An 11,937-nucleotide genomic window follows, 5' to 3' on the forward strand; every position below is an offset into this window, starting at 1 on the left:
CACAGCACACGGGCGCCTTAGCGTTTCGCCTCCATCGAAACGCGGCCACCACGGTCGGTTTCGAACCCGGCTCAGTAGCCGAGCGTTCTAACCACTGAGCCAACGCGGCGGATTTAGACGGAACACCGATGGATATCGCGTTCTGCGAAACCCGGTCCCAAAATCATCAAGTAAAGCGTGCTGTGGTTCACCAACACGCTTTGCAAAAAAGAACTAATGTTTGGCCACGGTCGGTTGATTATCAACGCATCGTATGACATATCAATGCAGCAAATGTGAGCGTACCACGTGAGGAACAGGAAAGAAAGGAGCGGAACCGGCACGAGATGCAAGCGCTTCGTTCGGCAGCAAGAGGGACGCCACGCGCACACGAGCAGATCACACGTGCGATTCGAAGCCCCGAGGAGCCATGAACGGACAGCTGGCTGTTCCACGTCGTCACGAGTGGTGGGCACAAAGAATGTGGTCTCGAATGGCTGGCGAAGGCTGCAAGGCGCCTTCGACGACGAGCGGAGGACTAGACCGGCGCCAAAGGGCGGTGGCTCTAGGTCACCTGCTGTCATCATTACTGGGAGTAGCACTGACGCTCAGCGCCATCACCATCGGCCTGTCTGTGCTCCGTCATCAGAGAGGCTCCGAAGGAAGCGGCGTCTTTGGCATGGGACGCAGCTCGTGGAACACCTGCAACTCCAAGCTCTGCATGGCGCACTTCCGTCGCCTCAAGGACTCCCTGAACCGGAGCACGGCCCCGTGCGGCGACTTTTACCGCTTCGCGTGTGGCGCTTGGCATCCTCGCGCAGCCAAGTCAGAGACCGTCTTCCGAGACCTCCTGGCCGTGGCCCAGCAAGACGCCATCCGGTACCTGGAGGCCGTGATCGACGCCTCAAACAAAATGGTGCTGCCAACCGGGAAAGTCCTTTTGCCCGATTCCCGTCCGGTACTGCGCATTAACCGAGCTGAGCGGGCGCACCAGGTCTGCCTGCACAGTGGTAGCAGTACCAAGGATGCCGCTTTGCTGACCGAGTTCCTTGCCGACCGGTCACTGTCCTGGCCTGAGCGCACTACGGCGCCCGCGCAGCCTCTGGACGTACTCCTGGACCTGGACATGAACTGGAACCTGGGCCTGTGGTTCTCGGTTTGTGTCTCACCCATACCGGGCTGCAACCAACGGCAGGTGCGCGTGGGGTCCGGCATCGTGTCCTACAATTGGAAGCGGGCTCTGGACACCATGGTAACGCGGGGAGTGTACAAAGCACGCGTGCGTCGCTTTCACGACGCCCTTCGTGCGAGAAGCTTCGCGGCCATGAGCGACAAGGAAATGAAGGAGCTGCGCCGTTATGAGTCAACGATCGTCGGTGCCCTGTGCGGCTCGGTGTCTGGTGGCCAGAACGAACTGGCCTTCCCGCTGAAGCAGATGCAGAATTTGGCCACTCCTCGCCTGGCCGCCGCCCAGTGGGACACTCTCCTCAACTGGCAGCTCAACAAAGCTCTCAGAGTGACCGAGGCTGACCGCGTCATCGCCACGAGCGTGAAGCTGCTGCAGGCAGTCGACTATCTGCTGAGTTCGCTTCCTGCTGAGGTGGTGCTACACCAGCTGGCATGGTCGCTGGTGCAGATGATCGGATGGATGGCCGACTCGGCACTTCCGGGTCGACCCACGGCGTACGAGATGGAAGATATGCGGAGCGCCGACTGTTTCTGGGTCACACACAGAGCGTTCGGAGTAACCCACCTCTCCGGCTACATAAACACTACCTACCCGCTTCACTGGCTCTCCTCAGTGGACGCCATTCTGATGACCATCACTCAGACGGCCATCAACTTCTTCCTGAAGACATCTTGGATCCACGCTGAGAGCCGAGCGGCCGCCGTCGACAAGCTGCGCCGCATGAACACCTCCCTCTGGCCTTCCGACTCCTACCTCAATGCATCGGAGGTGGCCGCCATATTGGAGAACTTCCCTGAGCCCAGAGAGGACGGTGCTGTGTTGCGGTACTGGCTGGACGCGTTGTCGGCTCGCCGAGCGCTCCTTGGCAGGCAGTGGGATGTAGCCGACGCCTTCTACCCTGGAGACTTGCAGCCGCCGCGGGCCCTGTTCCGCTACCACTATTACCGAAACGAGCTGGCTGTCTCGCTGCACGCGCTGCGCAGCCCGCTGTTCGTGGAGGGAGTGGGCCTCGCTGTGAACATGGGAGGCCTCGGAGCCCACTACGCCGTTGCCCTGGCCCGGGCGTTCGACCCACGAGGCGTCCTCCTGGACGGTCGCGGTTCCACCTCCGGTCTTTGGTGGGGAAAGTCCTCGTACCGGGACTACGAGCGGAGGACAGCGTGCCCAGCGACTGCCGCCAGTGGAGCCGAAGGAGGTGTGCAGGCCTTCGAGGGAGTCGCTGCCATCGAGATAGCGTACGGGGCCTTCAACGCGTCGCGCTCTATCGCCGACCAGGGTACGCGGACGCATCAGAGGCGGCGCATTTTCCTTGGCCTGTCAGAGGATCAGGCCTTCTTCGTCGCCTTCTGCGAAGCGTCCTGCGCGCGCGGGCCCAGCGAGCGACAACAGCTGTCCTGCACACTGCCGCTGAAGAACTTCCGCGAGTTCGCCACCGCATTTACGTGTCCCGTGGCCTCGCCCATGAATCCAGCGCTACGGTGCGGCTTCTTCGAGGCCAGTGACCAGCGGGCTGCCCGTAAAAATGGGGGTGAGAGTGAAGATGCCGGTAAAAGTGCGTCTACGAATGCGAGTGCGAATGTTGGTGCTGACGGCGCAGTGACGTCCTGTACGAGGCCACCGGCACGCCGGAGTGGCAGTGACGACCAGGATCCGTTGACACTGGCGACGAGTGGTCTCGCGGGGCATATGGTTCGACAGCCCCCAGTTTTATGAGAGAATTTTGTGGTGGCTGCTAGCTGCCATATTGTTTAAGCTGTCGTTACTCGAACGAATCGACGCAAGACGTTCGCTGCCAAAAACCATTTGGCTTGAAACAATAAAGTCTGCGCACTTGTGCGCGCAACTGTGCTTCTGTGTTCGTGCTCTTGAAGTAGTAGTAGTAAACACGTTAATTTGGGAAGAGAAAAGGCATAAGGGTGGGGGAGAGATATATTTGGAGTTTCAGGGGTCAACCTAGTCACCAGCATAAACTGTCTATGAACTCATTCTTTTTCTCAGTCAGGAGGGCTCCTATTGCTCTAAACAAGGGCTAGTTATCTTGTGTAGTAAAGGGCTTTTTTCATAGCCCCAGGCGACTTGGCACATCGTGGCGTAGCACCCACACCACACGCACTGTTTCATGTATCAAGAGTCTTGGTTTTAGGTTGAGAATACTGCCTGATGTTGCCAGGTAACAGTAGCTGGGGCCTATAATAATTAGGGTTATATTAAGCCATATACGTGTTTCGTACCATTTCAGGTCGCGTTTCACGGGAGGTTAAACGCATAAGGCGCCCGCGTGCTGCGCGATGTCAGTGCAGGTTAAAAGATCCCCAGGTCGTCTCAATCATTACCGAGACCTCCACTACGGCACCTCTCCCTTTCTTCCACTGCCTCCTTAATCCCTTCTCTTATGGCGCGGTTCGGGTGTCCACCGAGATGTGAGACAGTTACTGCGTCATTTCATTTCCTCAAAACCAATTTTCAATTATGTTTTCCTTTCCTCAAACAGATTTTCAATTTTAGTTTCATTTTCGACTTGCCCCAGTACCTCAGTGGTTAGGGCGCTGGGCTAGTGAATCCAGGCCTCCCACTGGCGCCGACTCCAGACCCGAACTGCTCCTTACCTTATTCTCCTTCATGCCGGCTACCCCGATCAATTCATTATTTCTTGTAAGCTCTGCGGGAAACCGAGGGACTTCCTTCATGTCCTCCTCACATGTCGTACCTTCCCACACCATCCATGCCCAACCATGGCGGAGTCATACAGGGAGACTCTCCTGGCCAGCTCCGCTGCTGCTGACCAGCGCCGGATAATTACCGACACCCTGAAGCGGATAGCCCTCCAAGGGCTGTCCTTTTCCCTGTAAGGGCAGCCCCCTAAGGGCTGCCTCGTGCCATGTTAGGGGGCTTGCCCCCCTCTGTATTTGGCAATAATGTTTCCACCACCACCACTGATCCGGAGCTCCCGAGTTCGAACCCCACCGCGGCGGCCGCGTTTCGAAGGAGGCGTAACGCCAAGGCGCCCGTGTGCTGTGCGACGCCAGCGCACGTCTAAGATCCTTAGGTGGCCGAAACCATTCCGGAGCCCTCCACTACGGCACCTCTTCTCTCAGTCCCTCCTTCATCCCCTCCCCCACGGCGCGGCCCAGGACTCCGCCGAGATGTTAGACAGACACTGCACCATTTCCCTTCCCCAACAGCCAATTTTTATTATTATTATTTACACCGGTCCCACCCACTTGGCCCCACCGCGGGCTGCCGACGCGCGCGGGAATTGCCCGGATGGCAGAGCTTCCTGGCCCACCGGAGGGACGCTGCTGACTGGACTCTGCCGTTAGCACCATGACGTCTGGATAAATCTAACCAACAGCCAGCTCTTAACGGACATACGCAGACGTGCGACACGGAGGAGAGCTAGTGTTTCAAAATGTCACTGGAAAGGGCTCGCCAACTTTCCCGCGCGGTTGTAGGTTGTATGTCCTCTTCTGATGTGTATTATATGGCTGAGATGTTAATGAGAACAGGATGTAGCCACTGAGCGAGCTTACTTTCCTCTAAAGTTGTTTCAGGGCCCTTTACATTTTTAACATGGGGGACCAAAAGCATGGGAGCTGTGCATTACTTAACAAAATTTTATATTATATCATTTCAGGGTTAGTTAGGTTTTCTGATCTTTCTATTCTGTGATGTTAAATTATTTAGCTTGGCAAGTGATTCCTCAAAGCGAAACCTAATTTCATGTACGAAATTGACAGTATTGCTCCAATAGCCACTGCAATTGGTGACCACAGGGCGCTGCCTGGCACATATCACGTGGTCGCAGCGGTGACGTCTCCGGCGGTCGTGGAGAACGCGCCGGTGGGCCGTATGATGTAACGCTCCGTGTACGGCCACGGCACGCACTATTCTGGCGGCTGCAGGTCGATCGCGCTGGTAGGCGGGCACTCGAACGCCGTTGCGAAGTCACGCATGTGACGCAGCAGCGTGTTGAGCCTGTGGGTGCGCATGCGCGTTCTACAGCTCCGCGAATGCTCCCTGTTAGAAGCTACCTTAAATACCTAGCTTACAAATTCACAGCTCCACAAATGTTCCTCTTCCTCAGAAAGAAGATAGCGGAACTTTCCCTGGTGTTCTTTGTAGTGTTTGGATATTCGCTCTGTGTGTTACGGCGTGTACCGGTGAATTTTGCTTTAGCAAGGGGACTGAGTGAGCACGGACGTAACTATCGCAGGCCAATTGAGGCACCAGCTTCGAATGACGCCACTTGTCTCCAGCCAATGAGAATCATTCGGTCCGGTGACGTCCGTTATTCTAGCCAATGGGAGAATTTTATGATAGATGCCACATTTATTATCTGATACAGTGCCAAGTAGGCATGGGGTTTAATAAAACGCAAGAAATGGCTGAGGAAAATGCTTAGTGCACACTTAAAACTCGTTGTTTGCTATTCGTGCCTGACGTGGTTCGGAGGCAATAGACCGAAGTCGATGAGCTTGCGGTTGGCGTTGGGCGAAAGCACTTCACACATGTACTCTCCGAAGGAGTAAACAAATATGGCTGGTGGTTTAGCATTCCTACGCACGACATATTCTGCGAAAGCAGGCTAGGTCACCCGAATTTTGGTGTTGGGCAAAACCCTTTTTTGGAGTGTCTCAGATACTTTTCGAACGTGGGTCACTTCATTTTTGAATTTCCAGGGGTGGGCCAAGCCAATTTTGGCATTGTCCCAGGTCGGTTCCGAAAGTGGACAAATAATAATAATAATTTGTTTTTGGGGAAGGAAATGGCGCAGTATCTGTCTCATATATCGTTGGACACCTGATCCGCGCCGTATGGGAAGTGATGAGGGAGGGAGTGAAAGAAGAAAGGAAGAAAGGGGTGCCGTAGTGGAGGGCTCCGGAATAATTTCGACCACCTGGGGATCTTTAACGTGCACTGACATCGCACAGCACACGGGCGCCTTAGCGTTTCGCCTCCATCGAAACGCGGCCACCACGGTCGGGTTCGAACCCGGCTCAGTAGCCGAGCGTTCTAACCACTGAGCCAACGCGGCGGATTCAGATGGAACACCGATGGATATCGCGTTCTGCGAAATCCGGTCCCAAAATCATCAAGAAAACCGTGCTGTGGTTCACCAACACGCTTTGCATAAAAGAACAAATGTATGGCCACGGTCGGTTGATTATCAACGCATCGTATGACATATCAATGCAGCAAATGTGAGCGTACCACGTGAGGAACAGGAAAGAAAGAAGCGGAACCGGCACGAGATGCAAGCGCTTCGTTCGGCAGCACGAGGGACGCCACGCGCACACGAGCAGATCACACGTGCGATTCGAAGCCCCGAGGAGCCATGAAAGGACAGCTGGCTGTTCCACGTCGTCACGAGTGGTGGGCACAAAGAATGTGGTCTCGAATGGCTGGCGAAGGCTGCAAGGCGCCTTCGACGACGAGCGGAGGACTAGACCGGCGCCAAAGGGCGGTGGCTCTAGGTCACCTGCTGTCATCATTACTGGGAGTAGCACTGACGCTCAGCGCCATCACCATCGGCCTGTCTGTGCTCCGTCATCAGAGAGGCTCCGAAGGAAGCGGCGTCTTTGGCATGGGACGCAGCTCGTGGAACACCTGCAACTCCAAGCTCTGCATGGCGCATTTCCGTCGCCTCAAGGACTCCCTGAACCGGAGCACGGCCCCGTGCGGCGACTTTTACCGCTTCGCGTGTGGCGCTTGGCATCCTCGCACAGCCAAGTCAGATTCCGTCTTCCGAGACCTCCTGGCCGTGGCCCAGCAAGACGCCATCCGGTACCTGGAGGCCGTGAACGACGCCTCAAACAAAATGGTGCTGCCAACCGGGAAAGTCCTTTTGCCCGATTCCCGTCCGGTACTGCGCATTAACCGAGCTGAGCGGGCGCACCAGGTCTGCCTGCACAGTGGTAGCAGTACCAAGGATGCCGCTTTGCTGACCGAGTTCCTTGCCGACCGGTCACTGTCCTGGCCTGAGCGCACTACGGCGCCCGCGCAGCCTCTGGACGTACTCCTGGACCTGGACATCAACTGGAACCTGGGCCTGTGGTTCTCGGTTCGTGTCTCACCCATACCGGGCTGCAACCAACGGCAGGTGCGCGTGGGGTCCGGCATCGTGTCCTACGATTGGAAGCGGGCTCTGGACACCATGGTAACGCGGGGAGTGTACAAAGCACGCCTGCGTCGCTTTCACGACGCCCTTCGTGCGAGAAGTTTCGCGGCCATGAGCGACAAGGAAATGAAGGAGCTGCGCCGTTATGAGTCATCGATCGTCGGTGCCCTGTGCGGCTCGGTGTCTGGTGGCCAGAACGAACTGGCCTTCCCGCTGAAGCAGATGCAGAATTTGGCCACTCCTCGCCTGGCCGCCGTCCAGTGGGACACTCTCCTCAACTGGCAGCTCAACAAAGCTCTCAGAGTGACCGAGGCTGACCGCGTCATCGCCACGAGCGTGAAGCTGCTGCAGGCAGTCGACTATCTGCTGAGTTCGCTTCCTGCTGAGGTGGTGCTACACCACCTGGCATGGTCGCTGGTGCAGATGATCGGATGGATGGCCGACTCGGCACTTCCGGGTCGACCCACGGCGTACGAGATGGAAGATATGCGGAGCGCCGACTGTTTCTGGGTCACACACAGAGCGTTCGGAGTAACACACCTCTCCGGCTACATAAACACTACCTACCCGCTTCACTGGCGCTCCTCAGTGGACGCCATTCTGATGATCATCACTCAGACGGCCATCAACTTCTTCCTGAAGACATCTTGGATCCACGCTGAGAGCCGAGCGGCCGCCGTCGACAAGCTGCGCCGCATGAACACCTCCCTCTGGCCTTCCGACTCCTACCTCAATGCATCGGAGGTGGCCGCCATATTGGAGAAATTCCCTGAGCCCAGAGAGGACGGTGCTGTGCTGCGGTACTGGCTGGACGCGTTGTCGGCTCGCCGAGCGCTCCTTGGCAGGCAGTGGGATGTGGCCGACGCCTTCTACCCTGGAGACTTGCAGCCGCCGCGGGCCCTGTTCCGCTACCACTATTACCTAAACGAGTTGGCTGTCTCGCTGCACGCGCTGCGCAGCCCGCTGTTCGTGGAGGGAGTGGGCCTCGCTGTGAACATGGGAGGCCTCGGAGCCCACTACGCCGTTGCCCTGGCCCGGGCGTTCGACCCACGAGGCGTCCTCCTGGACGGTCGCGGTTCCACCTCCGGTCTTTGGTGGGGAAAGTCCTCGTACCGGGACTACGAGCGGAGGACAGCGTGCCCAGCGACTGCCGCCAGTGGAGCCGAAGGAGGTGTGCAGGCCTTCGAGGGAGTCGCTGCCATCGAGATAGCGTACGGGGCCTTCAACGCGTCGCGCTCTATCGCCGACCAGGGTACGCGGACGCATCAGAGGCGGCGCATTTTCCTTGGCCTGTCAGAGGATCAGGGCTTCTTCGTCGCCTTCTGCCAAGCGTCCTGCGCGCGCGGGCCCAGCGAGCGACAACAGCTGTCCTGCACACTGCCGCTGAAGAACTTCCGCGAGTTCGCCACCGCATTTACGTGTCCCGTGGCCTCGCCCATGAATCCAGCGCTACGGTGCGGCTTCTTCGAGGCCAGTGACCAGCGGGCTGCCCGTAAAAATGGGGGTGAGAGTGAAGATGCCGGTAAAAGTGCGTCTACGAATGCGAGTGCGAATGTTGGTGCTGACGGCGCAGTGACGTCCTGGACGAGGCCACCGGCACGCCGGAGTGGCAGTGATGACCAGGATCCGTTGACACTGGCGACGACGGGTCTCGCGGGGCATATGGTTCGACAGCCCCCAGTTTTATGAGAGAATTTTGTGGTGGCTGCTAGCTGCCATATTGTTTAAGCTGTCGTTGCTCGAACGAATCGACGCAAGACGTTCGCTGCCAAAAACCATTTGGCTTGAAACAATAAAGTCTGCGCACTTGTGCGCGCAACTGTGCTTCTGTGTTCGTGCTCTTGAAGTAGTAGTAGTAAACACGTTAATTTGGGAAGAGAAAAGGCATAAGGATGGGGGAGAGATATATTTGGAGTTTCAGTGGTCAACCTAGTCACCAGCATAAACTGTCTATGAACTCATTCTTTTTCTCAGTCAGAAGGGCTCCTATTGCTCTAAACAAGGGCTAGTTATCTTGTGTAGTAAAGGGCTTTTTTCATAGCCCCAGGCGACTTGGCACATCGTGGCGTAGCACCCACACCACACGCACTGTTTCATGTATCAAGAGTCTTGGTTTTAGGTTGAGAATACTGCCTGATGTTGCCAGGCAACAGTAGCTGGGGCCTATAATAATTAGGGTTATATTAAGCCATATACGTGTTTCGTACCATTTCAGGTCGCGTTTCAGGGGAGGTTAAACGCATAAGGCGCCCGCGTGCTGCGCGATGTCAGTGCAGGTTAAAAGATCCCCAGGTCGCCTGAATCATTACCGAGACCTCCACTACGGCACCTCTCCCTTTCTTCCACCGCCTCCTTAATCCCTTCTCTTATGGCGCGGTTCGGGTGTCCACCGAGATGTGAGACAGTTACTGCGTCATTTCATTTCCTCAAAACCAATTTTCAATTTTGTTTTCCTTTCCTCAAACAGATTTTCAATTTTAGTTTCATTTTCGACTTGCCCCAGTACCTCAGTGGTTAGGGCGCTGGGCTAGTGAATCCAGGCCTCCCACTGGTGCCGACTCCAGACCCGAACTGCTCCTTACCTTATTCTCCTTCATGCCGGCTACCCCGATTAATTCATTATTTCTTGTAAGCTCTGCGGGAAACCGAGGGACTTCCTTCATGTCCTCCTCACATGTCCTACCTTCCCACACCATCCATGCCCAACCATGGCGGAGTCATACAAGGAGACTCTCCTGGCCAGCTCCGCTGCTGCTGACCAGCGCCGGATAATTACCGACACCCTGAAGCGGATAGCCCTCCAAGGGCTGTCCTTTTCCCTGTAAGGGCAGCCCCCTAAGGGCTGCCTCGTGCCATGTTAGGGGGCTTGCCCCCCTTTGTATTTGGCAATAATGTTTCCACCACCACCACTGATCCGGAGCTCCCGAGTTCGAACCCCACCGCGGCGGCCGCGTTTCGAAGGAGGCGTTACGCCAAGGCGCCCGTGTGCTGTGCGACGCCAGCGCACGTCTAAGATCCTTAGGTGGCCGAAACCATTCCGGAGCCCTCCACTACGGCACCTCTTCTCTCAGTCCCTCCTTCATCCCCTCCCCCACGGCGCGGCCCAGGACTCCGCCGAGATGTTAGACAGACACTGCACCATTTCCCTTCCCCAACAGCCAATTATTATTATTATTATTTACACCGGTCCCACCCACTTGGCCCCACCGCGGGCTGCCGACGCGCGCGGGAATTGCCCGGATGGCAGAGCTTCCTGGCCCACCGGAGGGACGCTGCTGACTGGACTCTGCCGTTAGCACCATGACGTCTGGATAAATCTAACCAACAGCCAGCTCTTAACGGACATACGCAGACGTGCGACACGGAGGAGAGCTAGTGTTTCGAAATGTCACTGGAAAGGGCTCGCCAACTTTCCCGCGCGGTTGTAGGTTGTATGTCCTCTTCTGATGTGTATTATATGGCTGAGATGTTAATGAGAACAGGATGTAGCCACTGAGCGAGCTTACTTTCCTCTAAAGTTGTTTCAGGGCCCTTTACATTTTTAACATGGGGGACCGAAAGCATGGGAGCTGTGTATTACTTAACTAAATTTTATATTATATCATTTCAGGGTTAGTTAGGTTTTCTGATCTTTCTATTCTGTGATGTTAAATTATTTAGCTTGGCAAGTGATTCCTCAAAGCGAAACCTAATTTCATGTACGAAATTGACAGTATTGCTCCAATAGCCACTGCAATTGGTGACCACAGGGCGCTGCCTGGCACAGATCACGTGGTCGCAGCGGTGACGTCTCCGGCGGTCGTGGAGAACGCGCCGGTGGGCCGTATGATGTAACGCTCCGTGTACGGCCACGGCACGCAGTATTCTGGCGGCTGCAGGTCGATCGCGCTGGTAGGCGGGCACTCGAACGCCGTTGCGAAGTCACGCATGTGACGCAGCAGCGTGGTGAGCCTGTGGGTGCGCATGCGCGTTCTACAGCTCCGCGAATGCTCCCTGTTAGAAGCTACCTTAAATACCTAGCTTACAAATTCACAGCTCCACAAATGTTCCTCTTCCTCAGAAAGAAGATAACGGAACTTTCCCTGGTGTTCTTTGTAGTGTTTGGATATTCGCTCTGTGTGTTACGGCGTGTACCGGTGAATTTTGCTTTAGCAAGGGGACTGAGTGAGCACGGACGTAACTATCGCAGGCCAATTGAGGCACCAGCTTCGAATGACGCCACTTGTCTCCAGCCAATGAGAATCATTCGGTCCGGTGACGTCCGTTATTCTAGCCAATGGGAGAATTTTATGACAGATGCCACATTTATTATCTGATACAGTGCCAAGTAGGCATGGGGTTTAATAAAACGCAAGAAATGGCTGAGGAAAATGCTTAGTGCACACTTAAAACTCGTTGTTTGCTATTCGTGCCTGACGTGGTTCGGAGGCAATAGACCGAAGTCGATGAGCTTGCGGTTGGCGTTGGGCGAAAGCACTTCACACATGTACTCTCCGAAGGAGTAAACAAATATGGCTTTTGGTTTAGCATTCCTACGCACGACATATTGTGCGAAAGCAGGCTAGGTCACCCGAATTTTGGTTTTGGGCAAAACCCTTTTTTGGAGTGTCTCAGATACTTTTCGAACGTGGGTCACTTCATTTTTGAATTT

General features: G+C 55.8%; 2 protein-coding genes across 2 annotated transcripts; both read left to right on the top strand.

The window, feature by feature from the left end:
• Positions 1-472: 472 nt before the first annotated feature.
• LOC144119393 (endothelin-converting enzyme 2-like) lies at positions 473-2,881 on the top strand. The gene has a single exon (XM_077652020.1). It carries the CDS (start codon positions 473-475, stop codon positions 2,879-2,881), a length of 2,409 nt encoding a protein of 802 aa, XP_077508146.1.
• Positions 2,882-6,566: 3,685 nt separating this feature from the next.
• Positions 6,567-8,975, top strand: LOC144119401 (endothelin-converting enzyme 2-like). The gene has a single exon (XM_077652028.1). The coding sequence runs from the start codon at positions 6,567-6,569 to the stop codon at positions 8,973-8,975; it is 2,409 nt and encodes an 802-aa protein (XP_077508154.1).
• The last annotated feature ends 2,962 nt before the right edge of the window (positions 8,976-11,937 follow it).

This window comes from Amblyomma americanum, chromosome 1, assembly GCF_052857255.1.
Source record: "Amblyomma americanum isolate KBUSLIRL-KWMA chromosome 1, ASM5285725v1, whole genome shotgun sequence".
Taxonomy (NCBI): Eukaryota; Metazoa; Arthropoda; class Arachnida; order Ixodida; family Ixodidae; genus Amblyomma; species Amblyomma americanum.